Source organism: Protomyctophum parallelum (genome assembly GCF_964188405.1).
Source record: "Protomyctophum parallelum genome assembly, chromosome: 19".
NCBI classification, from domain to species: Eukaryota; Metazoa; Chordata; class Actinopteri; order Myctophiformes; family Myctophidae; genus Protomyctophum; species Protomyctophum parallelum.
Genome location: NC_139717.1, coordinates 38,469,782 through 38,494,741, shown reverse-complemented (window position 1 = coordinate 38,494,741; position 24,960 = coordinate 38,469,782). Strand labels below are relative to the sequence as shown.

At 41.2% G+C, this 24,960-nt stretch overlaps 1 protein-coding gene across 1 annotated transcript; it reads right to left on the bottom strand.

Moving 5' to 3' along the window:
- Positions 1 to 5,927: 5,927 nt before the first annotated feature.
- On the bottom strand, positions 5,928 to 8,646 carry LOC310876451 (delayed-rectifier potassium channel regulatory subunit KCNS3-like). The gene is made up of 2 exons (XM_083789992.1): positions 8,495 to 8,646; positions 5,928 to 7,846 (listed from the first exon to the last, which is right to left on the bottom strand). Exon 2 carries the CDS (start codon positions 7,837 to 7,839, stop codon positions 6,334 to 6,336), a length of 1,506 nt encoding a protein of 501 aa, XP_083646118.1. The 5' UTR covers positions 7,840 to 7,846; positions 8,495 to 8,646; the 3' UTR covers positions 5,928 to 6,333.
- Positions 8,647 to 24,960: the final 16,314 nt, after the last annotated feature.

The window sequence follows — 24,960 nt, the reverse complement described above, 5'->3', positions numbered from 1 at the left end:
TTCATTTCTCTCTGGCCTGGCCATCAGACCAAGGAGGTCCTCTGATTCAGCATGACACAATGTCAATGTGTCCTCTGCACTGCACTCTCTCTGAGATCCATAAAGGCTAGGGTCTCTGCTGACCCATTTCCTAGAGAAAGTTAAGAGCTCACTGAGAGGGCGAATGAGGCTTGTATTTCAAAATGTAACATGTCCATTTTGGGGGAAAGGGTACACCCTAAGAACATCTTTCATTATTCAACACCTTTAATGAAAAAAGGAAAGAGACCAACCGACAATAATATAGCTGCTATCCTTTAAATGGAGCATAATTCCTTTTATTTCAGTTTTTGGTAAGAGTAGAATGTTTGGGAAGTAGGTATTTATGGTATTAAACTAATACTTATGTCTTAGACTAATAGTAGACTCCAAACACTGGAAAATATATTTATAATGGTTATAATAATAATTATGTGTTCCGCAGCTAATCTTGCATAGTAGATCAGTGTCATATTTCTTGGACACACTGACAGCAGGCCAAGAACTAAATTCTGTAATTATTTCTCAAATTAGTCAATGACAACAATGTCATATTGACTGATTTGTCATTGACTGGTAAAGTCCATGACAATCTGTCACTCTCTGCCTAATGGGATGTCTCGCCACTAGCCAATCTATTAGAGTTAATGTCCGCCACACATTAATCTCAGTTGTCTTAAGTCAGTCTTTAGCACTTTTTTACAGAGTTTAGCATGCTGACACGTCGCAAAGATTGCACCAAAACTAATACAGTCAAATACAGCAGCACCTGCACAGACATGTACAGTAGAGTTGATAATATACTTTGTGTAAATGGGGACATGCTGCGCCAGTCTTTCATGGCTATTTTATACTGTAAGCATCACTGTTAGCAAAATGCATTAGTTATCTCTGCCATGCAGCTAGGCCGAAAGCAGGGCTGGAAATTATGTTTTCTCCCATGTTTGTGTGCACGCGTCTGTGTGTGTGTCCGTGAGCTGTGGCTGGTATTGCAAACTACTTGACTGTTCAGTGCCACATTTCTTGTCAGCAGGCCGAGAAAGTAAATCACTGAATATTTTTCAAATTGGCCTCCTTTGTTCACAATGCAACTCACCATAAAAGCTATGAAAGCCATTTAGAATTTTCTTCAAACTATTTGCATCACAAGAGTCATCCGATTAAAAATAAATAAATAAAAATCATACAGTAATACTGCGTTCACACAGGCAGATGCAAAGATACAAAGATTCACAGCATATATTTGTCGCTTTGTATCTTCAACTCATTTGTAGCTTTGTATCTTTTGTAGAAGCTACAAACGTCGGATTTGCTTTGTAGCTTCACGTCGCTAGCGTCCATTGTGCCCACAGTGACCGCAGCATAAGGCCTTTGGATGTTTGCTGCTGAGTGAGTGCTTTGCGCACATCAATAAGCACAGGAGACAGTAAATTAACCAAGAATCATCCCCCACTGTGAGTGAGAACAACAGCCTAATAAATAGCTGGGTCCCAATTCGTCCAAAATCAACAAGATCGTGCACTTGGTGCCAAGTTGTTGATTTTTTTGGCATGGTTATAAGGTTTTCAAAAACCATCGCAAACGAGTTGGGCTTGCCTCCTAGTGATCTGTTTGCAATGAATCTAAAATTAAAGTATATGGTTAAAAACCAAAATAATTGATAAAAGAGATTTTCCAATGGTTTCTATTAGTATTGGGTATGCTAAATAACATACAAAGAGAATTGGGGGAAAATAACTTCTGGAAAGGCATCATTTTCAAGATGGCGTCCACGATGGCTGCCGTGATCTTAAAATGCCTATAAACTGGGATTCAATACATTAAAAATCATAACAATTATGCACTTGGTGACAAGTTTTAGATTTTTGGCATGGTGTTAGGTAAGGTTTTCAAAAACCATCGCAAACAAGTTGTGTTCGTCCCCTAGTGGTCTGTTTGCAATGAATCCTATGTTAAATAGGCCTAGCCTGGTTAATAAACCAGACCGAATCTGCCGTTGGCAAAAATAAATTGCCTGCCGGCGGATTTCGGTCTGGAGAGGCTCAATTGTACGCCCATTTCCTACACCAGAGAATGTGGGCGGCCAATCGGGACACGGTATGCAATATGGGCGGGCTTTGGTACAGTGACTTTCAATGCTTGAGACCTTTGACTGACAGTAGCTCTGACCAATTGCGTCAAAGAGAAAATGTTTCCCTGGAAATGAAATCCAAGCCTCCCCAGACTAATATCCCGCGGTCCGTGCGATATTAGTCTGGTTTATTAACCAGGCTAAAATAGGCCAGCGTTGGATTCATTGCAAACAGACCACTAGGGGGCGAGCCCAACTTGTTTACGATGGTTTTTGAAAACATTATGCCTATACCTAACATCATGCAAAATATCTAAAACTTGTCACCAAGTGTATAATTGATATGATTTTTTACATAGAAAATCCCAGCTTTATATTTTAAGCAGCTCGTGGACGCAACCTTGCATTTGAGTACTATAGACGAATAACAGTCTAAGTCCACATTTTATTCTGACCCCTCCACGAAAAGGCCTCGTTGTCCTGACCCCTTATCCATCATTTATACATTATGGATAATTAGTAGGGGTGTAACGATATAGTAACTGCATCGAAAAATCTATTTAAATTTCAAGAATCGAAGTATATCGAAATGAAAACAGCAACATTTACTATGTATCGTATCGTTTTGCAATGGAGATAATCGGTATCGAATCGTTTTGCTAAGCAAATAATAGATTGTATCAATACTACATTTTTGTGCGTGATATTTAGCACATTTTAGAAGAAAAATGAAAAAGAGGGGTTTAATTACTTAGTTTAAAATAATGTCAATGTATTTTAAATAGTTACTGTATCGATTTCAAATCATTGAATCGGATCGGATTGCCACAATGAACCAATATCGTCCATGTGTCGTATCGGCAACCATATATCGTGATACATATCGAATCGCTGTTAAAATGTATCGTTACACCCCTAGAAATAAGTGGTTGTCTGCCTTACCACCCGACGTGCTTGCCCACAGCCTCGCCTCGCCTCTGGAGAGTGGATCTATTGGTGAGGCAGAGAGTTCTTCTTTTTATGCTGATGGCTTCACCTGGGCAGGTGTGGCGCATATCCCAGCTGATCAAGTAAGCGACGAGGTATGTATTTCCCTTCTAGGACCTGCCCCAGGCTCTGACGTTTCCACGTAGCTCTCTGCCTCTCCCTCTCCACAGGGGCGCTTGCTTATTGGGCGAGACACCACACTATCTATCATTCGGAATCTGCCTGTGTTCACATTCAGGTGGCCAAGTCATAGACTGTGACGTATGCGGAGTATCCTCGACAGGAGTAGGCTATGCTCAATACGTTCTCAAACATTTTCATGTCAAGGACCCCCCCAAAATATATGTAATTGGCCACCGACCCCCCATCTGAAAATATGTTGTTCCAGGGACCAGATGCAAAGATTTGAGTTTAAAACGTTCGCTCTGAAAGAATATATATTCAAAGATGTGTGCCACATTTTAACGATTTTTCAAAAATAGCAGATCCACAAGCTTGTAGCGCGTCACTCTGTGCCATACTATGAGCTTGTAGATCTGCTATGTTTCAATAGCTCAAGTATAACAATGTTTAAAACACCAAAAGGCGTTCCCGTCCAGAATGGGTAAACCACACTTTGTGAATGAGCATCCATTTATTTATTATATACCGGTAAATGAATTATACAGTACTTCAAGGCACATGTCATGTAGAAGCATGCCTTCGTGCCATGTTAAGATGTTATGGTTATCTGTACTGTTACTCTCAGCCTATACATAAACCAAAACTGCAACACTTACTGCAATCAATACATACTGTATCAATGGTTTGTGGATATACTCTGTGAAAGCTGACAAAAGCAAAAACACTAAAATGGAGATAAAGCAATATGGTAATTCTCTATCCGATGTGTACCAGACATGAGATGCCAGCCAATCGAAACTCAATTACTAGAGTTAACGGATAATCAAATACTAATTGTCTTATCTGTTTAGCTTATTTAAGCTTTTTTATTTATTTTTGATACAAGCATCAAAAAGCAAAGAACTAAATTACAGTGACATGTTTTATTTACTAAAACAAAGATTACATTTTGATCTTGTTGAATGGCCCATTACTGAGTTTATGACATGGCCACCTCTGAGACTCTGACAAGATTTGGAGAGATTTCCCACATCTCTCTCTACTGAGAGACTGCAGCCTGGTCAACCAGAGATGATGACAGAGGACAGTAAATCAATACATTTCAGGATGGAGAAAACTACAAGCATGCAGGGCCAAATATGTCTATCCTTGTATTCTGGCTGTTTTAGCTTCTTCTTTATTTTTGTGCATTCAACCACAATGTCAGAAAAGATTAATAACCTAATACTTGTTGTTTATTATACTGTAGGTAGGTAGACTATAAATCACATTTTGGTCGTTTGTCCCAACTTGTTCCCATATAATCTTGTACATTATGTACCTGATAATCTTACTCTTGTGACTTAAGATAAATGAGTGTATTGAATCTCACCGTGCAACCTCATCTGGATGAGTGAACCATAGGACTAACACAATATCACAAATAAATGGCATCTTCTCATTTGTTTAGTCATATTTTATTCCATGTGCCCCTATGGGCCAGCATGCCAAAATGACTGTCCAAAACAATATGTGAACATATCTGGCACATAAGTTCTTTAAAATGGATATGTGACCCAAAACATATATAGATAATGATCAGTTTCATCCTAAGCAGTATCGATCTTTCAGGAAACAAAATACAATTTTCTTTCTGTACCTTTTGTTCATGCACACTATACAACCTCAGTCAACTCAAAATATTAATTAACTTCTTCGTTTTCTATATATCATGTATGTGGTCAGGCACCTGTCACCGCCAATCTCCTTACACGCAACTGCTTTATGTAAACCTTGCCTGAACTCTCAGCAAGCAAACTAATCAATACAGACCATTACCTTGCAAAACATTAATATTGTGGTCTACTGTACATGCATCATTGCAATTTTCTCAAGCAGAAAATGGGCATTCTAACCTCTGAGCAAGGTTCCAATAGGAAACTTCACATTTGACTGATATATTGTATTTACGGAGATATGGCCTAGTAAAAAACAATTCCATGGCCATGATTATTCAACTCTGAAAGGAAGACAGTATACAGGAGGCAGAGTAAGTGATGGACAGCTTTGCCCTGAGAGCCATTGGGGTAATATGAACCACTTTTTTAGATTTTGCATTATAACGGCCATAAAATACAATTCAATACAATACTTCAGGTTCTTGGGCACCCCAGAAACAAAAAACATTTGCCTAGCCCTAGATAATATAGTAATAATAGTGCTGAATCAGCTGATCACTGAAAAAAAGTGTTCCTTTGGCACAACTTTGGCCCCAGACAGAGTGGGGTAAGTTGATCATGCATAAAAGCTTTCACGATATTCCAATTCTATAATCTTCATAGAATAAGATTGTATCACAATTAACGATAAAAAACAAACGAAAAAACGCTGTCTCTCTTCACAGACTATATGTATTAAATAATATGTGGTGTACAATCATTTTTTAAGAAATATATACTTTTCTCAATGACTTAACCCATTCTGAACGGGCACCCATTTTGGTGTTGGCATCATGTTATGCTTTAGCTATTGAAAAATAGCAGATCTACAAGCTCATATCGCGCCACCGAGTGGCGCGATACGAGCTTGTAGGTCTGCTATTTTTGAAAAATCGAAGAGCGACTGACATTTTTAGAATCTGATCTCAGGTCAGAATGGGTTCATCAGATCAGTGTGTGTCCGGCGGAAACCTCGTATGAATCTGATCTCAGGTCAGAATGACTTAATGTAGGCTCAACTTAACACATATCCACAATCTGAACGAATAAATGGTACACAGAAGGACAGCCCAGATATCACATCCGACATAAGTTCATGTGGTCACTAGCATAACAATTGTTGTCCTGATGTGTGCTAGATACCACCTTACACTTATTTATTCCCCCTCAGACACAGGAATATCTTCAGGAGCTCAATTAAATCACTTTACAAAATACCATTTGGGCTCTAGTTCATTCTCTATGTACACTGTATGATCCAAACATCACATGGCTACTGTAATGTGAAGATCAACCTAACTACTATAGTGCATACTGGATATTGTTTTTGGATTCCTTGAAACATTGGGTGGCTCATCTTACCCAATGGCTCGACTTACCCCATTCTCCCCTAAGTGCTTTGCGGTGTGCACTGTGCTTGTAACACCCAGTAAACAGTCAGGTGGCAGGAATCTCATTTGCTGGCCTATTTTCAAGACTGTCACTATCATACACTTCTACGTCTTGAAGACTGGAGGCATTTGTTTCATCCCCAACGCTGCCGTCACTGTTCCCGAAGGCGATAGCTCCCATGAAAGGGTACATACTGTGAGTGTACAGGTCTCTAAGGTCATAATAAGGGACCTTTTGTATTGCAGCTTGGCTCAGACACTTCTCTAAAGCTTTGTTTCTCTGGTAGTACCTCGAAAACTTATTGAAAATGATGGTGATGGGCAGGGCCACCACCAACAGGCCGCATACAATACACAGGGTGGCCACGATCTTCCCTGCCAACGTCACTGGGCAGGTGTCACCATAGCCTACTGTGGTCATGGTGATAGTTGCCCACCACCAGCCTACAGGGATGGTGCCCAAATCCGTGTCGGCCTCTTCCTTCTCAGCAAAGTAAATGAGGGCAGAAAATATGGAGATGCCCACGGAGAGGAAGAGAAGCAGCAAGCCCACCTCATGGTAGCTGTGACGCACCGTGGCACCAAGCGCTCTAAGTCCAATAGAGTGACGAGCCAGTTTGAGGATCCGGAAAATTCTCATCAAACGCAGGACCTGCACCACTTTCCCCACATTCTGCAGGTCCTCGTTCTCCTCTGCTGCCTCCTCATCCACCGTCTCAAAAGCTAAGGTGGCGTAAAATGGCAAGATGGAGGCCACATCTATGATGTTCAAGGGGTTCCCCAGGAACTTCCTGGGAGAGGGCGCTACAATGAGCCTGAGGATAAACTCAGTCGAGAAGCAAACGATGCAGATCACCTCCAGGATAGCCAGGACGGGGTCCTCGATGGGCTTGTCATTGTCATCCAGCTGCTGGAACTCGGGCATGCTGTGGACACACATAGCAACTATGGAGGTCAGCACCACACTCAGCGATGCCACAGCAATGACCTTTGACCCTCGTGAGTGCCCTGGGTCCTCCAGCCTTAGCCACACATAGCTCCTCACCTCTGCACACCATCTACCTTTGAACTTGTGCAGGTCTTTGTCAATGGCAGAGAGCTCCTCGAATGAGGAATCGAAGCTGGGCTCTCGGTCGTCACTATGGACGTCCCAGTCTCTGTCCTCAATGTACTCCTTCCGCTCGTGGTACCAGTTGCTGCAGCACGGGCTCAGGTACAACTCCAGAACGCCCCAATATTCAATCTCCTGGTTGAAGGAGTACACACACAGCTCCTCCATCATATGGATGCGTCCCGTGTTGTAGAAGTTCAGCACACTAAGGAAGACCCGAGGATTCCTATCAAAGTAGTACTCCTTCTCCGCGGGGCTGTAGTCATCGCACAGCTCCAGGATTGCCGCCTCGCTCTGCTGGCAGTGCAGCAGACGGGCCAGCCGTGTGTGAGGGAAGCGGAGCAGTGTGTCGCGGTCCACCACATGTCGTACACCTCCCACATTGAGGTGGACCCAGTCCGCCTCGTTTCCACGCCGGTGGAGGATTTGCCCGTACCCCATGGTGCTGCTGGTTTGTTTCCCATAACGTGCATTGGCAGAGAAACGATGATGAGAATTAATGGGCTGGTGGGGGGTGGGGGGATATATCACACAAGTTTTTAGGAAAATCTTTGGTCAGCAAATATCAAGGTTGTGTATATTTGTAGTTGCCCATAAAAGCAAATTTAACAGATTACTTATAAAACGCAATTGTTTACTGGAGAAAAATTCAATACATAGCATCAATATGACATTTTATGTGTTTGGGGATATAGAAGACCTACTGTATACAAGGCACTGTCAGAAGGCTACAGGATTAACACCATGATAATCAAATTTCAGAACAGGCTGTCTAACTCAGATGAAATGAGAGGCAGCAACTTGAAACTGGCCAACAAATTACCCCAAAATAAAGGTATAGTTCTTAATTAACTAATTCTGTTTACTGGAAGTCGTGAAATTATTATTATTACATACATTATTATATACATTCTATTTATTTTTTTAATCTAAGGCTTCCACATATGCAACCATAATGCTCTAAGCGTTTTTCTTTTTCAGTTAATTATTAATTTGCTTTATCTAAGCTTTTTTTCCCTCCCTTTTCAGTTGATTTGGTTTTATCTTGGTAAAATGATGTACATTTTGTAGTCAAGAGAGTAAAGTTCTAACGTACCTGGACCTGTAGCCTTTCTTTCCATTAAAATAACTTTTACGTTGTTATAGTTTTCACATTCTTCTGAATACCGGATCCAACCGCTGTTCCATCCTTCAAAAGCTTTCACACGACATAGCCAGTCGATGTGCTGTGGCGCTCTCTGCCAGTGTGAGTCCTGTTAGAGTTCTAACAGGGTCGTTGTGCATAGCGCTGTTTTTCCTCTAATGTGGACAGGGAGGGGCTAGCGGAAAGAACTGGCAGAGTGGGAGCTGTCTAGTGTCTACCGTATGTGGAAACTACAGGCACAAAACAATATGAGCAGTATTTCTCATAGCATACGTTGGATATATATATATATATATATATATATATATATATATATATATATTATTATTTTTTTTTTCAATTTAAATGTTTTGTAAATTATCCTGCCATACTTTTTGTAAATTATGCCGCAAATGTATTGATTGATTTAAGTATTTATGAAGTACATTTCAAGCACAACTCAATACAAAAAACTGTTGTCGACGACCCTTTGATTGATTTATTAACAGTTTGCAGAATTACAGTAGGCCTACATTTAAAGCACAAACTCAATACAAAGACTGTTAACTGTGAGTGGACGACCCAATTAAGCATTATACAATTATACATTGTTTACAAGAGGGTCCACCATGTTTAATTCATCAAAACATTTAGAGACGTACAAATAGACACTTCCATATAGTCAAAGAACAGAACAGGAATTCATCATAAAGGAAGCAAAAAGGGAAAAGAAACATATACAGTGAGGGGAAAAAGGGTGGGTGGGGGGGGGATTCAGATTTTACGGGGGCCAGTTTAGAATTGCAGCCATCCGTAGGTGCCCTTTGAGAGCAGTTTTGAAGGAGTCAAGGGATTCACATGTCTTAATGACTGTTGGTAGGGCATTCCACATTTTGGTGGCATAGGAGCGAAAATAATTTTGTCCCTTGTTTGTGCCGAATCTAGGTTGTACATGGTTTGTTGCACTCCCTCTGGTGTTGTGGGTGTGGACTTCGTTAACATTAAGGAAGGTACATAATAATAATAATAATAAACTTTATTTGTATAGCACCTTTCATACATAAATGCAGCTCAAGGTGCTTCACAGGGCAGGACACAAAATAAAATACAATAAAACACAAGTAGTTAAAATGATAGAACAATGGCAGAGAACAAAATTGAATATAAGAACATAAAATAAATAAAAACAAATAAAAACACCATGCACATGCAGCAAATCAGTCAGGGCAGGGTAGGAACGTGCATAGTAAAACTCAACTAAAAGCAAGGGTGAAGAGGTGATATCTTGGTGGTGTATCGAATCTTGTGGACCAGACCCATTGCAAGATGCTGTACTCTGTCGTCGACCCTAAGCCAATCCATCCTGTCAAAGTGGGCAGGGGTGAGGTGGGTACGGGGGGTGAGGCCAAGTAGGAGCCTGCCCAGTTTAAAGCAAACCCAATAAAGCACTACACTTGTTTACGAGATGAAAACGTGTTGTTGCCAATTAATGCTGCTGCTTGTTCGTGCGAGCATTATAATATTGCAAATATACATAAACATGATGTTTTTGCATAGTATATACTGTACATTATTTTGTCATAATGCTTCGATGTTTCTTGGGGTTAAAATCCACTTAGACCTTTTCGAACTGTAGGCCACTAGGCCTATACTTTCCCTTCCTGTTTCTGCTAATAAAGTATTCAATCAATTTAAATTATAGCCTATATTGATTGGTCAATTTGGTCGTTTTGTTAATGTTTAGATGGAGCATAAATTGTTAATTATCCAGTGGAGTTAATCATCGGTTCCTTCTTGCAAATCTAATAAAACTTGAAAGTATAGAACATGTACACCTATAGCTTAGGGCAGGCTATGTTAACACACATTTGATGAATTGAAAATGGTGGGCCCTATTGTAAACAAGTGTAATGCTTTGTGATGTCGTCCACTCACAGTTAACAGTTTTTTGTATTGAGTTGTATACTTGAAATGTAATGTAATTCAGTAAATCAATCAATCAATCAATCAAAAGCAAGATAGTGATCGAGGAAGAAAGTTATTTTTTCTTGCTTAAATAGGCTTAGGTGACCTTCACACCAGAAAGCTTTACTGCGATTAAAACGAATCCTGCTGGACATTGTCAGAAAGTGCGCTTCGTTTGGCAGGTGTGAAGCATCATTCGAATCCTAATGCGCATCAAATAACTGCATTCTACTCCGACCAATTTTTATATGCAAGAATCCCAACTTCTCCCTCCATTTGCATCAAGTCTACCGAAGTATTAGGTGGGAATGTGACCGTAGTCTCATTTCTTGTGAGTTCACCATGCCACCTATTTTATATGAAACACATGTTCCATAAAATTGTAATGAAACGTCCACTTCACCAATTTTTTGTTTCATTTTTTGCCATTTTGGCTACGAACTAAAGGTTATGTGGAGAAAGAAAGTGAGAGCAGCAGGAGAAATGTGATTGTGGTCGATGCCTGTGCATTGAACCAGTAGGGGCACTTCCCTGCCAATATTCCTTGAAGTTTGAATTTGTAAAATACATTGTGAATCATAATGGCTATATGAAATTGCAGAACTAATGCACACATAGGAAGCCTTTGCTATGTTTCACCAATTTCAATTCAAACGGGCCTCCAGCCTCAGGGGGCCTCCGAGCTCCGACTGACCGACAAGTGTCAGGCATCAGTCCCCCCGCCACCCTTGGTCCTCTCTCTCTCGCTATTTCCTGTTAATAACCTGGGTAAAATGTGCAGCATTGGGAGGTAAAGGGGAGACACTTTATTGTGAAGGAACAACAGGATGAGGAGAGGTGTTGTTGCTGCGTAATTGTCGAGAGTAATGGCTGCAAGCGATATTGAACAGAAAACTATTTTAATCAACAGAATAATGATGTCATAGGTATATGGGGGCCTCATATTTGGTCTTGAAACGGGCCTCCAGATTCCTAAGGCCGCCCCTGAATGCACATTAAGCTATATTTAAAATAATAAAAAAACTGACAGCGTTTATGTAACTTATAAGTTATAACCTAGGAAGGGAACCTCTGAGATTCTTCAGCAGGGTCCAAACTGACCCTTATATTAACCTTTGAGAGTTATGGGGTTCCCCTCCACTGCTGTACTATGGTGACTTGAGGTTATACTGGCTATGCAGCCTATCAGAATTAGCTTCATTAGAGACTAATAGATTTCACCTGTATTTGGGTGTGGTGAACCCTCACCTACACCACCAGGCTGCTGGTGTGTGTGTCACTAAACTTTAACAGATAAAAGATCAACTGCGATTCTTTAAAGCCATGGGACATTTTTTGGGATCAGGGTTTGTAGTTTTATTGTTATCGTTTGCTGGACTTCATATAGGCTAATGTTTGCTTTTATATATTAAAAAATATCTCTCTTTTAGGTGTCTCATTCTCCTGATAATGGTTGTAAGCATACAAGCACAAAAGAAGGCCTCTTTTAGTAAGCAACCTTTGACCATTGGTCATATGTCATTGGCACTATAATGATGACTATATATGTCTTGATTTCTCAAAAATAAAATGTCTTATGTCAGGTCTTAGTTCAAAATGCCTGGGGAATTTAATGCGTGTGGACACTAGCCCTCTTGGGGGAAATCTTCTTGAAGTTTCTGCTGGGATCAGTGAGTTGAACTTTCTGCACTTGTCCACTTTTAAATAATGCAAACTTCTATGATTTTAGATTATGACTTTCATTCTGCCCTCAGATAACACTGCCATTCCCCTTACACCACGTTTGGCTGCACAATGTGGATATAGCATGAAGCTACACCCACTGGGGAATGCCACCATCTATGCATCTCTTCAAAGCTGTTTTGCTCAAAATGTGGTACTGTGAAACTGGTGCTATCCTCTTCAAAATATATGATCAAATGTCTACTGTGATGCGTTTCTTTATTTTTTTATCGTTGAACTTGTGATTGTATACATTTTCCCCATGTGGTTATAGAAAGATAACATCTTTACCACACTTGTGTATCTCCGTCTACATGGGAACCATATGGTAGAGGACGAGCTCTATCGGGTCGCAGAAACCTGCCAATACACCACCTGGGCCTCCAGAGAAATCCTCTGTGACCGCAATTATATGGAGGCAAGTAAATGCAGGAAGATTTGCTATTGCTACATTTAATATTGTGGGTTTCTCATCTCCATGAACACTGAGTATGCTCTTTATACTTAATGTCATTTGAAGGGGATGGATTGCCACTTAACAAAGGAATGACCTTGTCTTTAGGTGTCTGTGAGAAGAGCAGTTCCAGATGATTATACCCTGCCGGATCATCCTGTCCCTAGGACAATGATGAAGTCGGGTGACCCCCGTCGAGCTGCTAATGCAGAGGTTAGGATGGCTATTGTGAACCTTTTTCATTTTATATTATAGAAAGGTTTTCACTTTTCAGTGCTGATATGGCATTCCCTTTACAGAAACGCACAGGTGCTTCAGGATTCAAAGTCTCAACAATTGTGTTCTATGCTCCTGACACAACGGAAACGTCTGTTATGACAGTGGATCAGGCTCAAAGTAGAGGTTATGGACTAACCAACACCCCGACACGTTTGGTTCTCAGAAGCCCTCACAATGCACCGGAAACATACACCCAGAATGTAAGTTGGTTAAATTAATCTTTTTCTGTGTAATTCATATGGTGTGGTGTGATCAAAGTTCTTGGCCCCTTGGCTATAATGGTTGCTTATGAATGCAATGCTTCAAGCATGCTTTGGAGTTGAAACCAATAATCAACCTTTCACCTGAATACTGTGTTTATACAGAAACCAAGGCTTGGTTTACACTTTTTTACATGAGAGTTTTGTGCATCGAAAATAGCTGATCTACAGTACAAGCTCACAGCATGTAGTGCTGCGGGCATTCTGTAAATCAGCACACCTGTATGCAATTCAATATAAATCAGACTTAACTATTTAGTTTCTAGTTTAGTTGTAGCTTCTTTGTATTGGATTAATACAATACTACTTACAGTACACCAAACGTTGTCCCTTAGGTGGCAGGGGTGCCCATGACGGTACTTAGAACCTCAACCGTCTTTCAAAGGAAGTGGTTGGTAACTCAAATTGATACAGCAGTTGCTTGTCCAACAACAGGTGACGGTTGAGATGTTTGCTAAATATATTTACGAACTCCGTATAGTATTTTCCTCTTCTAACCTGCAGTGTTTGGAATTTCTTTTTAAGGAAGTGTTTCCTTCTACACTCCACATATCATCACTTGGACCTTGCCCTGGCACATTGACCCACTTGTCTCCTCAAAGAAATTCAGACTGTTGGAGGTGCACATGGGCATTGATGGCCAGAGACTAGCCACCTCTGAGATGGCTGCCAGACAGTATACCATGTCTGTCAAAGAAATGTATAATATCATTATTGAAATTCCAGTTGGGGCAGTTGGTGGCTACTTTAAGGTCAGTGCAATCGTTTCATTTCTGGGGAATTGCTTTGTATGTTAAGTATTCTGCTAACACCCTGCCTCATTTGATACAGCCACATGCATGTTTTGAAGCAAAAAAACCAGTCCTTTGACAACTAAGTAAGACATTGGTAGTTAGATGTCCTGTTTGCGCCACGGGCACCTTGATAGATAGGTACAGTTTAAAAATGTGGACTCACTTTTTCAGAGCCATGTGGTAGATGACCAGTACCTCATTACATACACTATAGAGCCAATGGTGGAGATTAAGTGGCTTGAAGATGAAGAGGAGACAAATTACAAAGTTCTCTTCCCTATCACAACACCGTTGATTTCCAGGCCACTAGAAGTTCTTGACAGTGAGTCTTGTTACACAGTTAAATCCTCTGTTTGAAATGAACACAAGGGGCTTACCATGTAGTATGATGTATTCTACTGAGCTGTCTTATTCTTTTTGTTCCACAGGCACTGTTCATGCAGAGAGGATCTTCAAGGTGCTGCTTGGGCCGTTAGGCTCTGATGTAGAATTGGTGAACATTTCTTTCTCCACTCAGGTTCTGTCTGTGGCAGAGTGTAACATCAGAGGCTATAACATCCAGGAACAGTCCCATAATGACTCCAAGGCATTCTCACTTGAAGTGCCCTTCACAGACCCTGTTGTCCTCAAACGGGTATGTGCCATTGTCAGTTTGGGAACCAAAAGCAATATATTATTGATCCATTTTAACCGTATAAAAGCAAACTCCTAATCAATCTCCTCAACAGAAAGACGTTGGTGTTACATCATACTCGCTTCACATGATGTTCGGCTTAATCGTCTTGCCGGAGTTCTCGCCATTCGCTCATTCTGTTCTTCTGAAAGCTGCAGTAGTAGATCTAAGTGTGTTTTTCACTATAATATAACTATATTTCTATAGCACATTACGAACAGATGGACATTGCTTATAATCTTGGGTTTACTGTGAAGCAATTGAAGTTATTATTGTATCAAGCAAATTAACAATAGTTGGGTTATACAGAGGGCTGTAATTCAAAATATGAATGGAAGTTCATATTCTTTAGTAGTAGTTGGTCACAGTTGGCCTCAAGAAAACTGTCTAGTGGCAAATGCCTTCTGGCTTCTCTATTCTGCCTATACATCACTCTTTGTTCAAATAACAATTTTGGTTCTATTTTTCTATGCAGTCCCTCCTTCTGTCTTTGGAGGATGTGATGATGAGAAGTTCTACATCACTGTGAAATATGGCTCCCAAGGATTCAACTTTCAGACCATAGTAGGGAAGCGAATTTTAACCGCAGCACTGGCTGACGAATACCGCTTCACTGAAAATGGAACACACTTCAGTTTTGCCGTACCATCTTCAGCCACTGATGTAGCATTTGAGGTACAATAAAATGCAAAGTAATGGTACTATATAGCATAATGAATGCCCTGTATACATGTTTCTGGGAACTATTTTTGTGCAATTCCTCTCAGGCAGTTCAGTCTTCATCCATCAGGACCAGACTGGATGTTGCTCTGAGGAATCCAGAAACCAACACTTACGTCGAAGTCTTCTCTGTAGCTTGCACTTTCATTTCAAAAACACTAACAGGTTTGCACACAGGTTTGCACTATGACATGATGCATGATATTACCTAGTAAATGATTGACTGTCCTTTTTTTTTTTAATTTTTAAGAATGCTTCTCTAATGGAACAATCACTGCCATCGCAGTGAAGTTGGAAACCGTTCCAAATCTGAACCCAAGCCAGCTGACCCTACGAGACCCTAGATGTGGTCCAGTTTCCAGTGATGACCGATTTGCTTTCTTTGTCTTCACTGGCAGCTCTTGTGGAACAACCCGGAAGGTAAAACGCTTGAAATCGATGAATGGAACAAGTTGCCTTTTGACTAGAAGATAAAATATCTCTCTTCCCTAGTTTTTCTCTGATGTGATGGTGTATGAAAATGAAATCTCCCTGCCAGATGACCTTGGAGGAAAAATGCTATCAAGAGGGAAAACGGAAACAAAGTCGGATGACCCTGAATATGAGTATGAATATTATGATGGAATTGGTCTCCTATTGTTTCAATTATGTCTGCTATGGATGATGATGTCATTTTATACTATCCTCTATAGGTTAAAGGTCACCTGTTACTATAATGTCAATACCACCTACTCTGTTGCCTTCCTCGTAAGGCCACGCGACAATGAACCTTATGCTGAACCTGCAAAAGGACAACTAGAAGTTGTAATGAGACTTGCTCAGGGTAAGGATCCAATCCATAATATTTACCTAGTAGTATTAGTAATCCTTGTCAGTTCTGATTAATAATGATGAGTTTGACGGCAATGAGTAAGTAGGCTTGCAGGCAAATGGAAATTAATTCAAGCCCTTGTTAAACGGAATACTCTAAAACGTAATGAATACATGTATTTTTTTAGATTTATTTTATGGCTTTTCTTTATTTATAGGACAGTAGACTGACAGGAAATGTTGAGTGACACAAAAAAGGACCACCACGTCGGCCAGTTCAAGTAATATTGGTTTAATCATGCTTTTCTCTCTGCTAGATGAGTCCTACGTCGACTTTCATGAAGATGATCGGTACCCTGTATCAACATACCTGCGTCAACCTTTATATTTTGAAGTGGAGCTAAGGTCTGCCAGTCCCAAAGTGGAGCTGAAGTTGGAGAACTGCTGGGCAACACTTGGTAATGATGGAACATCCCTGCCCAGATGGAACCTCGTCATTAGGGGGTAATATACTGTGTATGTGTGTACACAGTTATCTTTTTCTTCTTATTATTTTTTACCTGCAGAGCTTCCAGGTTCTCATTCATACTAGTTAAGCAGCACAGCTGACTGAGCTATTGTAGTCTGTCAGTGTTTCTCACTGTCTGACATTGCCTTGTCCACCAGAGGGTGCTGGAAATGCCAAAACAAACTCTGTTCGTAGTTTAGTTGCAGCCATTTGGCTCAACTCTGCACACCTCTAGGTTGTCTTGTTTTGGGTAGGCTAATGCTTCTGTAGTTCTACACTACTGATATAAACCAAAGGGGGATGGGATTGGAATTCCACACCTAAAGTTTACTTTTTTTACTTTAAAAAATGTAATTTTTAAAGGAGAACACACTATAACTGTTGTTTCCTCTGTCAGCTGTCCCAACACAATAGTTGATCCATACCATGTAGTGTTCTACACTGTCGAGGCCTGTGCTAGAATACAGAATCCAGCTCACTTCAAGCGCTTTGCAGTCCCGATGTTTGCCTTTTCCACAGAGGAAGATAATATCAAAGGACAGGTAACGTTATTGAACAGTAGAAATGCATTATAGAGTTCAGATGATCCATTGTTAAACTCTTTGATCCATAAGTTCCATGTATTGTACATACATGATCCATATTTGTGGAGGCAATACTTTACATTGCATCCTTAAAATGCTTTCCCATATGTTTTTGGAATATGACCATGATGTAAAGTTATTTACATATATTGTTCCCAGCCTTATTGACTTAATAACTGAAAGGGAGCAGATGTACACTATGCATTTAGTCAAAAGCCCAAATCTTTGTTCAGCCTCTACCAAGTCTGTTCTGTTCCAAATCTTGTAGATATATGTCCACTGTGATGTGGTGATCTGTGATGTGGAGAATCCAGGGCGGGGTGGACCATGTGACATACAGTGCTCTACCGAAAATAAAAGGATAAAAGGTTTGGACCGAGTCAATCTGAAATGGTAATTGCATTCATCATGTTACTGATTTTATTTCTCATTTCCTCAATAGGTTGGAAGCGATCGGCGGATAACTTCAAACATGTGCCTGTAGTGTTTGGACCCATACTGTTTTCGCAAGCCAAATAAATGCATGTTTTATGACAATTTGTGCAGTCATTTCTCTTGCATGTCGGATCAAGGTAATAATCATCACATGCTCAATGTAACAGACTACAATCAGTGGATCAGTCATTCAATCCTTGTATTGGTACTGAACTTGAATGTACTTAAAGGTATATTCAGTGATTTCACTTAATTCAAATATCACTTATTTTTTTGTTTTGTTGTGATAATCCTCTCTACTATAGTGTGCTGGCCATATAAGGAGTTCCTCCCTGTCCCCAGTTAACCCCTGGGGGTCAAAAAACCTTAGGTTTCGTTTTTGACTCTCTATCCTGATTGGACGAAAGGCTGGGTCCCACAGCCAAAAATGAAACCTACGGTTTTTTGAGTGAAATCACTGAATATACCTTTAACTTTGTGGGCTAAACTAGAGGACAGATACTTTGAGATGGACCAGAACACAGATTAGACAAGGTGCGCTATCTAAGCATTGGTTCGCTTTAATTGGTGTGCAAGGAGGGCAATATTGATTAAATAACATGATACTTGTACCTCAATATTGATGTGATATTTTGGATGTCTGCTTGTTCTTTCAGATGCTATATCCAAACAACGCAAACGTAATGTTTTCACCTTTACAAAAAAAAAAAGGTAGCTGATCTAGCTCACAAGCTGTCACGATGAGGTTGACGAATTCACAGAGGGGTGCCCTCGGCGCGGCCATTACTGCGGTGTAATGTGGAGCAGGCTAAATCCACAGCATTAGTTTCCATGGTAACTAGTGTGGCATTGCTTTTATGAAACTAAATCAAGCCTCAACATATCCAGGTTAACTGGCAAACTTAATCTGGCAAGATTAACCAGTTTTCATGAAATCCAGGATATATTAAACAAATATCTGTTAAATCCCAGTGTAATCTCTAATCCAAGTTTCGTGAAACGGGCCCCAGGTCTAAATGGGTTAATCGCAATCTGTTTATTCACCAGGCACAATGTATGACGTGACAAATTGAGTGACAAAATTGAGTGACATGACAAAAACGCAAGGTTTCATAGTTAACTGCGACCTTTGGTCGCAACAACTATACATACAGCTATGATCTTTGAGAACCTCCTCAGCTTTCCATCTCTTCCCAGTGTTGTTCTCCAAAATATGCTCCAGAGTGAAAGTACACAGAGCTCAGCTGGGTTCGAACTCACAACCTCTGCCTCACATAAACATTGCCTTAACACTGGGAGTCACTGAGCTCTCTGAGATTGCTCATAGTTTGACTTCTGTTTTAGGTTGTTCTTCTGGTTGTCACTTTAAATGGGGCCTTGGGATCATGTACAGAGCATCTTAACAGTGTTTGCAGTTCCATTACGTTTTAGTGCCTTGTTATCATTAGCCGGGGAGCCACAGGCCCAAAAGCTCAACGGTTAAGGATTAACCTGTGATGTCATGCTGTACTTTTCATTTGTGTTTTCTCTTGGTCATTAAGGTCCACAGAATGAGAGGCCTGCTCTGCCGAAAACATTGCGAAGAAAAGATACGGCCATTTTTGTATACCACACTATAGACAACCAATATAAGGCAAAATTCCCAAAGTTCATCATGCTTTAAGTAGCATGTGACATGTCAAACTAGGGGGTTTTCATGATTCTGAATTCATTTCAAGCATTTGTTTTGCACGAAAAACACTCCTTGGCCTAAAAACGAGTTATTTAACTTAAACGCCCAAATAATATGAAAATCATGAAAAAACAAGCTTTGAAGCTTTTCCGCCTTATTAAACACCAGAGAAGTAAGAGCCTTCTATCTTGTTCTGTGTCAAATGTTAGCAAAACCCTATCCACTGCACTCAGTCCCCCATACAAGCAAAATCTAGCTGTGTGTACAGAAGAAAAGCGTGACGAAAAAGTGTGACGAAAATCACGCTCATGGTCAAAAATGATGTGTGGTTGTATGGTCGTCTTCTGTCGTATGTCCTTAGACCTTCAGCTCCGTTGCAGCAAGCCAGTCCAGTGTGTCATTGTCTACTCTAGGCCAATTAAGCCACGCTCACCATTCGATGGCCGTATATGGGGCAGCAGGTAATCACGTGTTCCACAGTCTAGTGGATCCCCACATGTGCAGTGGACACTGTCTGTGAGACCCCACCTCTGCATGGCTGCACTGAAACGTCCTACACCTGTCCTCAGGCGGTTGAGGGTTGTCTGTACTCCTTACGGGGGAGGACCTCCCCCGGGAGGTGCTGAGGTGGAGGTGCTTTCAGCAAGCTATACACCTTGAAAAGTACAGTCATAATTGTGTGTTGGTTTGTTTACTGTTTTACTGTTGAGTGAGACCCACAGTTTGGGAAAACACTGCATTAGATCAAAGTGTCTCCCAAATTCTTACTTTACTTTGCGCCAAAAACCGTGACAGCCAACCCGCCATTTTATGCTTATGCAAGAAAACAGCAAATCTGTGCCTGGTTTGCTGGGACCAGATTACACAAATGACCATATTTCTTACGTCATCATTTAGAGCTAGTCATACATATACACACCACGTACTCTGGTCCCAGCAGATCAGGCACAATTTGCTATTTTATTTTTTACTGATTATGTATATAGTATACGTATGACTAGCTCTCAATGATGACGTAAGAAATATGGTCATTTGTGTAATCTGGTCCCAGCAAAACAGGCACAGATTTTATGTTTTTTTGCATACACATCAAATGCCGGGTTGGCTGTCACGGTGAGAGAGACCGGGCGAAATTATTACTTGGGCGCTCTGCTTGCGCAAGTAACAAGTGGAATTGTAATTTAACAGACAAAATTAGAACTGGAACATTAAGCTCATAAATAGCTACTTTCTCCTGATCGGCTGATTGGCTCTATTTATTAAAGAGCTGGAGAGACAGGAATATTCTCGTTACTGAACACTTAACACTGTTACTGAACACACACTATAGCAATTATTACTGTCACAATAACTTTGTAATGCTATTATGCTACTGATGTTTGTGTGCAACATTTTAGCTGACAGGCCTTTTTATGTCAATCAATCAAGTCACCTTAATTCAAGTGATAGATTATATACAGGGGCATGCCATGTGGTCTACCTGCACAGCCTTTGTGATCTACTGATGGTAGATCACGATGTACATTTTGGGCACCCCTGCAATACAGGATTCCTGTCCAGAATTGTTTTATTAAATATAGAGGGTTTAAGTCGTTCTAAATTTGTGCGTTTCTTTTTCTGGCTTTCTTTCTTAGGACGGAGATCAAGGTAGACAGCTGCCTGCCTGCCTGCCTGAATGCCTGCAACTTGAATGAGGTGTGTAAACATTTATTTTCACAGGTGTGGGTGTTGACCGTGGCTTTTGTGTTCTCCAGGTGTTTTTTGAAGGAGTGTCCTGTCCAGTGTAACTCCAAGTTACATGGGGTGGGTATATGGTTGGAGAGTTTGTGACCATCCCAAGTGACGCTCAGTTCTTTTTTCGTGTCTCGGTTCCTCAGGTGGAAGCTGCGTAGTTGGGTTTTTGATGGTTTGGGTTTCAGGTGGTTGTATTGTAGTAGCTTGACATTTCTTGGAGGGCACTTTCAAGGACAGACTTAATCTTCTGGAAGTCTGCTTGTTGGGTGGTAATGCAGAGGCTGGCATTCTGTGGGTAGTGGCTGGTCGTTTGTGTAGATATTGAAAAGGAGGGGGGGCGAGCACGCTACCTTGTGGGAGGCCATTCTTTTGGGCTTTCCATTTACTCCTCTGGTCACTTATTTGGACATAGGAGGCTTTTCCTGACCATTGTGCGGTGTTGGACAGTGTCAAACCCATCCTCAATGTGTTGGGTGAGGTTGAGCTCTGTCCAGCACAGGAGCAGCCGGGACGGAAACCAGCTTGGTCTTTAGTCAGCTTGGTATCTACAGTATGAGTGGCAATGAGGCGTTGGAGTAGCAGCCTCTCATAGAGCTTGTAGGTGATGCAGAGGAGGGAAATGGGTCGGTAGCTCTTTGGGGATGATGGATCTTTGTCAGGTTTGGGGATTGCAACCACTTTGGCCTTTTTCCAGACAGAAGGGATGGTTTTCTGTGCCATGCATGTGTTCAGCATCCCCACAAGCGTTGGGTCCCAGGTGCTGTATCATTTCTGCCAGTATGTCATCAATCCCTGCTGCTTTTCCGGGTTTCAACTTTCCCATTGCAGTTTTGAGTTATTCTAGGTCGAAGGGTTTGGTTTGAGGGCTGGCTGATTGTGGTTGGTCTGATACCACTGTGTGATGGTATTCTCCTGTGGGTCGGCGGCGGTGTTGGTTTACGACTGTTGGCCACCAGTTGTGATGCAACAGAGTTTGCTGTGACCGTTTTGATTATGGGTGGCTCCCTGAGGTCGCTGATGGGGTCCCCATGGGGTCCAACAGTGGTCATTGAAGCGTGCACACACACACACGCACGCACACATGCACCTACACACGCACAGGCGCACATGCACATGCACACGCTAACAAAATGTAACTCTGACACATGTAACCAAATGGACCCTTACAGGTCTGTCATTCTGACAGTGTAACACATGTAACCAAATGGACCATCCATTACATGTCTGTAACTCTGAGAGTGTAACACACATGTAACCAAATGGACCCTTACAGGTCTGTAACTCTGAGAGTATATATGGTGACCGACAGGCACGTACAGGTCTAGTGTAACCAAATGGACCATTTGGTCCATGTCTGTAACTCTGAGAGTGTAACACATGTAACCAAATGGACCCTTAAAAGGTCCAACACTGGTTATCGAAGCGTCACACACACACACACACACACACACACACACACACACACACACACACACACACACACACACACACACACACACACACACACACACACACACACACACACGCACATGTAACCAAATGGATCCTATACAGATTCAACACTGTTTTTTGTTAATCATCGAATGAAATGTGGGAGGTCGGCAAGACTAGTGCTTTTGTGTTTCTCTTCTTTATATACTACTTTACTGTTGAAATACGAAAGGAATCCTACGGGCACAGTGGCACAGTTGGTAGTGCTGTCGCCTCACAGCTAGAAGGTCCTGGGTTCGATTCCCGCTCTGGGCGCTGTGGGTGCTGGCGGGCGGCAGCGTGTTTCCTCCTCCGCGTCATCAGTGCCCATACCTGAAGGCGGGGTTGGCGAAAGGGCCTTTCTGTGTGGAGTTTGCATGTTCTCCCCGTGTCCCCTAGGCCTAGGGTAGGTACCCTCACAAAAACATGCAGTAATCCTGGTCTCTAAACTGCCTCCCCCTGGCCAGCCGGGACGCCTGATGGAGGGGAAAGGAACTGGTTGGAATAACGTGCTCCTTCCACGCGCTACGTCCAACCAGGGAAACTCCCCCCTGTTTCATCATTTTGGACCATGGGTTATAGCCCATATCGTACGGCATACTATAGCACGCCGTTTTTCATCATTTTTGCGGATTTGAAAAAAAAAAAAAAAACATGGGTTATAGCACATCGTTTTTTGATTATTTTTTTTAACCTCGTTTTTCATCATTTGGACCATGGGCTATAGCCCATATCGTACGGCATACTATAGGCACGCCGTTTTTCATCATTTTTGAGGATTTGAAAAAAATTCTAAAATTAAAAAAAACGATGGGTTATAGCCCATCGTTATTTGATTTTTTTCTTTTTAAATGTCATCCTCGTTTTTCATCATTTTGGACCATGGGCTATAGCCCATATCGTACGGCATACTATAGCACGCCGTTTTTCATCATTTTTGAGGATTTGAAAAAAATTTACAAATTAAAAAAACGATGGGTTATAGCCCATCGTTTTTTGAATTTTTGAAGAAAAAAAAAAGTCCTTGTTTTTCATCATTTTGGACCATGGGCTATAGCCCATATCGTACGGCATACTATAGCACGCCGTTTTTCATCATTTTTGAGGATTTGAAAAAAATGAAAAAATGAAAAAAACGATGGGTTATAGCCCATCGTTTTTTGAATTTTATTTATCCTCATTTTTCATCATTTTGTATGTAGGACTAGTAGCATGCCAAAGTTTGTGCTATTGCCATAGAGAATGCATTGTGCGTTTAAGTTAAATAACTCAGAAACTATAAAACATTTCAAAGTAAAAAAGTTCCAGCATGTGTCTCCACAGTAAGCTGAATAATAAAAAGTGTGAATGGAGTTTCTAGGTGAAAGTGATTTTTGACGTGACAATGTCTGCCATTGAGCCCTATTGGAAATTTGAAAGCACTATATTTCTAAAACTATGAAACATTTCAAATATTCCTTTTCTGGCAAACATGTCCACCGTAAGATGAACCTAAGTAGGCTAGAATGGGGTTGCTAGGTGTAAGAATGTAGGCTTCTATGTTGTTAGCAAAACATCATCATGGGTGTTGCGGAGGATGAGAAACTGTTTCTCATCCTCCGCAACACCCATTCTCATACACCGCTATACTTTTAAGTATGTTGCGGTAGAGAACGTCATCATTTTGGACCATGGGCTATAGCCTATATCGTACAGCATACTATAGCACGCCGTTTTTCATCATTTTTGAGGATTTGAAAAAAATGAAAAAAATGAAAAAATGATGTTTTTTTTTAATTTTTGGAAAAAAAAATATCCTCGTTTTTCATCATTTTGGACCATCAGAAGTGGCTGACGTCACGGCTTAAATACACAATACAGACGGTGATCTCCAAACTCCTAACGACCTCAGTGGTCTAGTGGGCTAGTCATCCGTCTTTGAGTTCTATCATCGTAATTTTGCCAGTTCAAGCCCCGTTGGTAATTTTCGGACTACATGTTTTTGTCAAGTTATGTTTAGGGCTAGTTTGACATGCATTAGGCTACGGACCCCCATTTAGTGGCATTTCTATCTCTGGGACCCCCAGCAACTGACAGGTAGGTACTGCAGGGGGTCCCCGGACCCCAGCACCCGACAGGTAGGTACTGCAGGGGGTCCTCAGACCCCAGCAACCGACAGGTAGGTACTGCAGGGGTTCCCCGGACCCCCCAGTCTGAGAGTCTGTATAGCTGCAAGCAGCGATAAGGTGGGATTGATTGATTGATATATTTATTAACAGTTTGTAGAATTACAGTACATTTCAAGCACAAACTCAATACAAAGACTGTTAACTGTGAGTGGACGACCCAATTAAGCATTACACTTGTTTACAACAGGGTC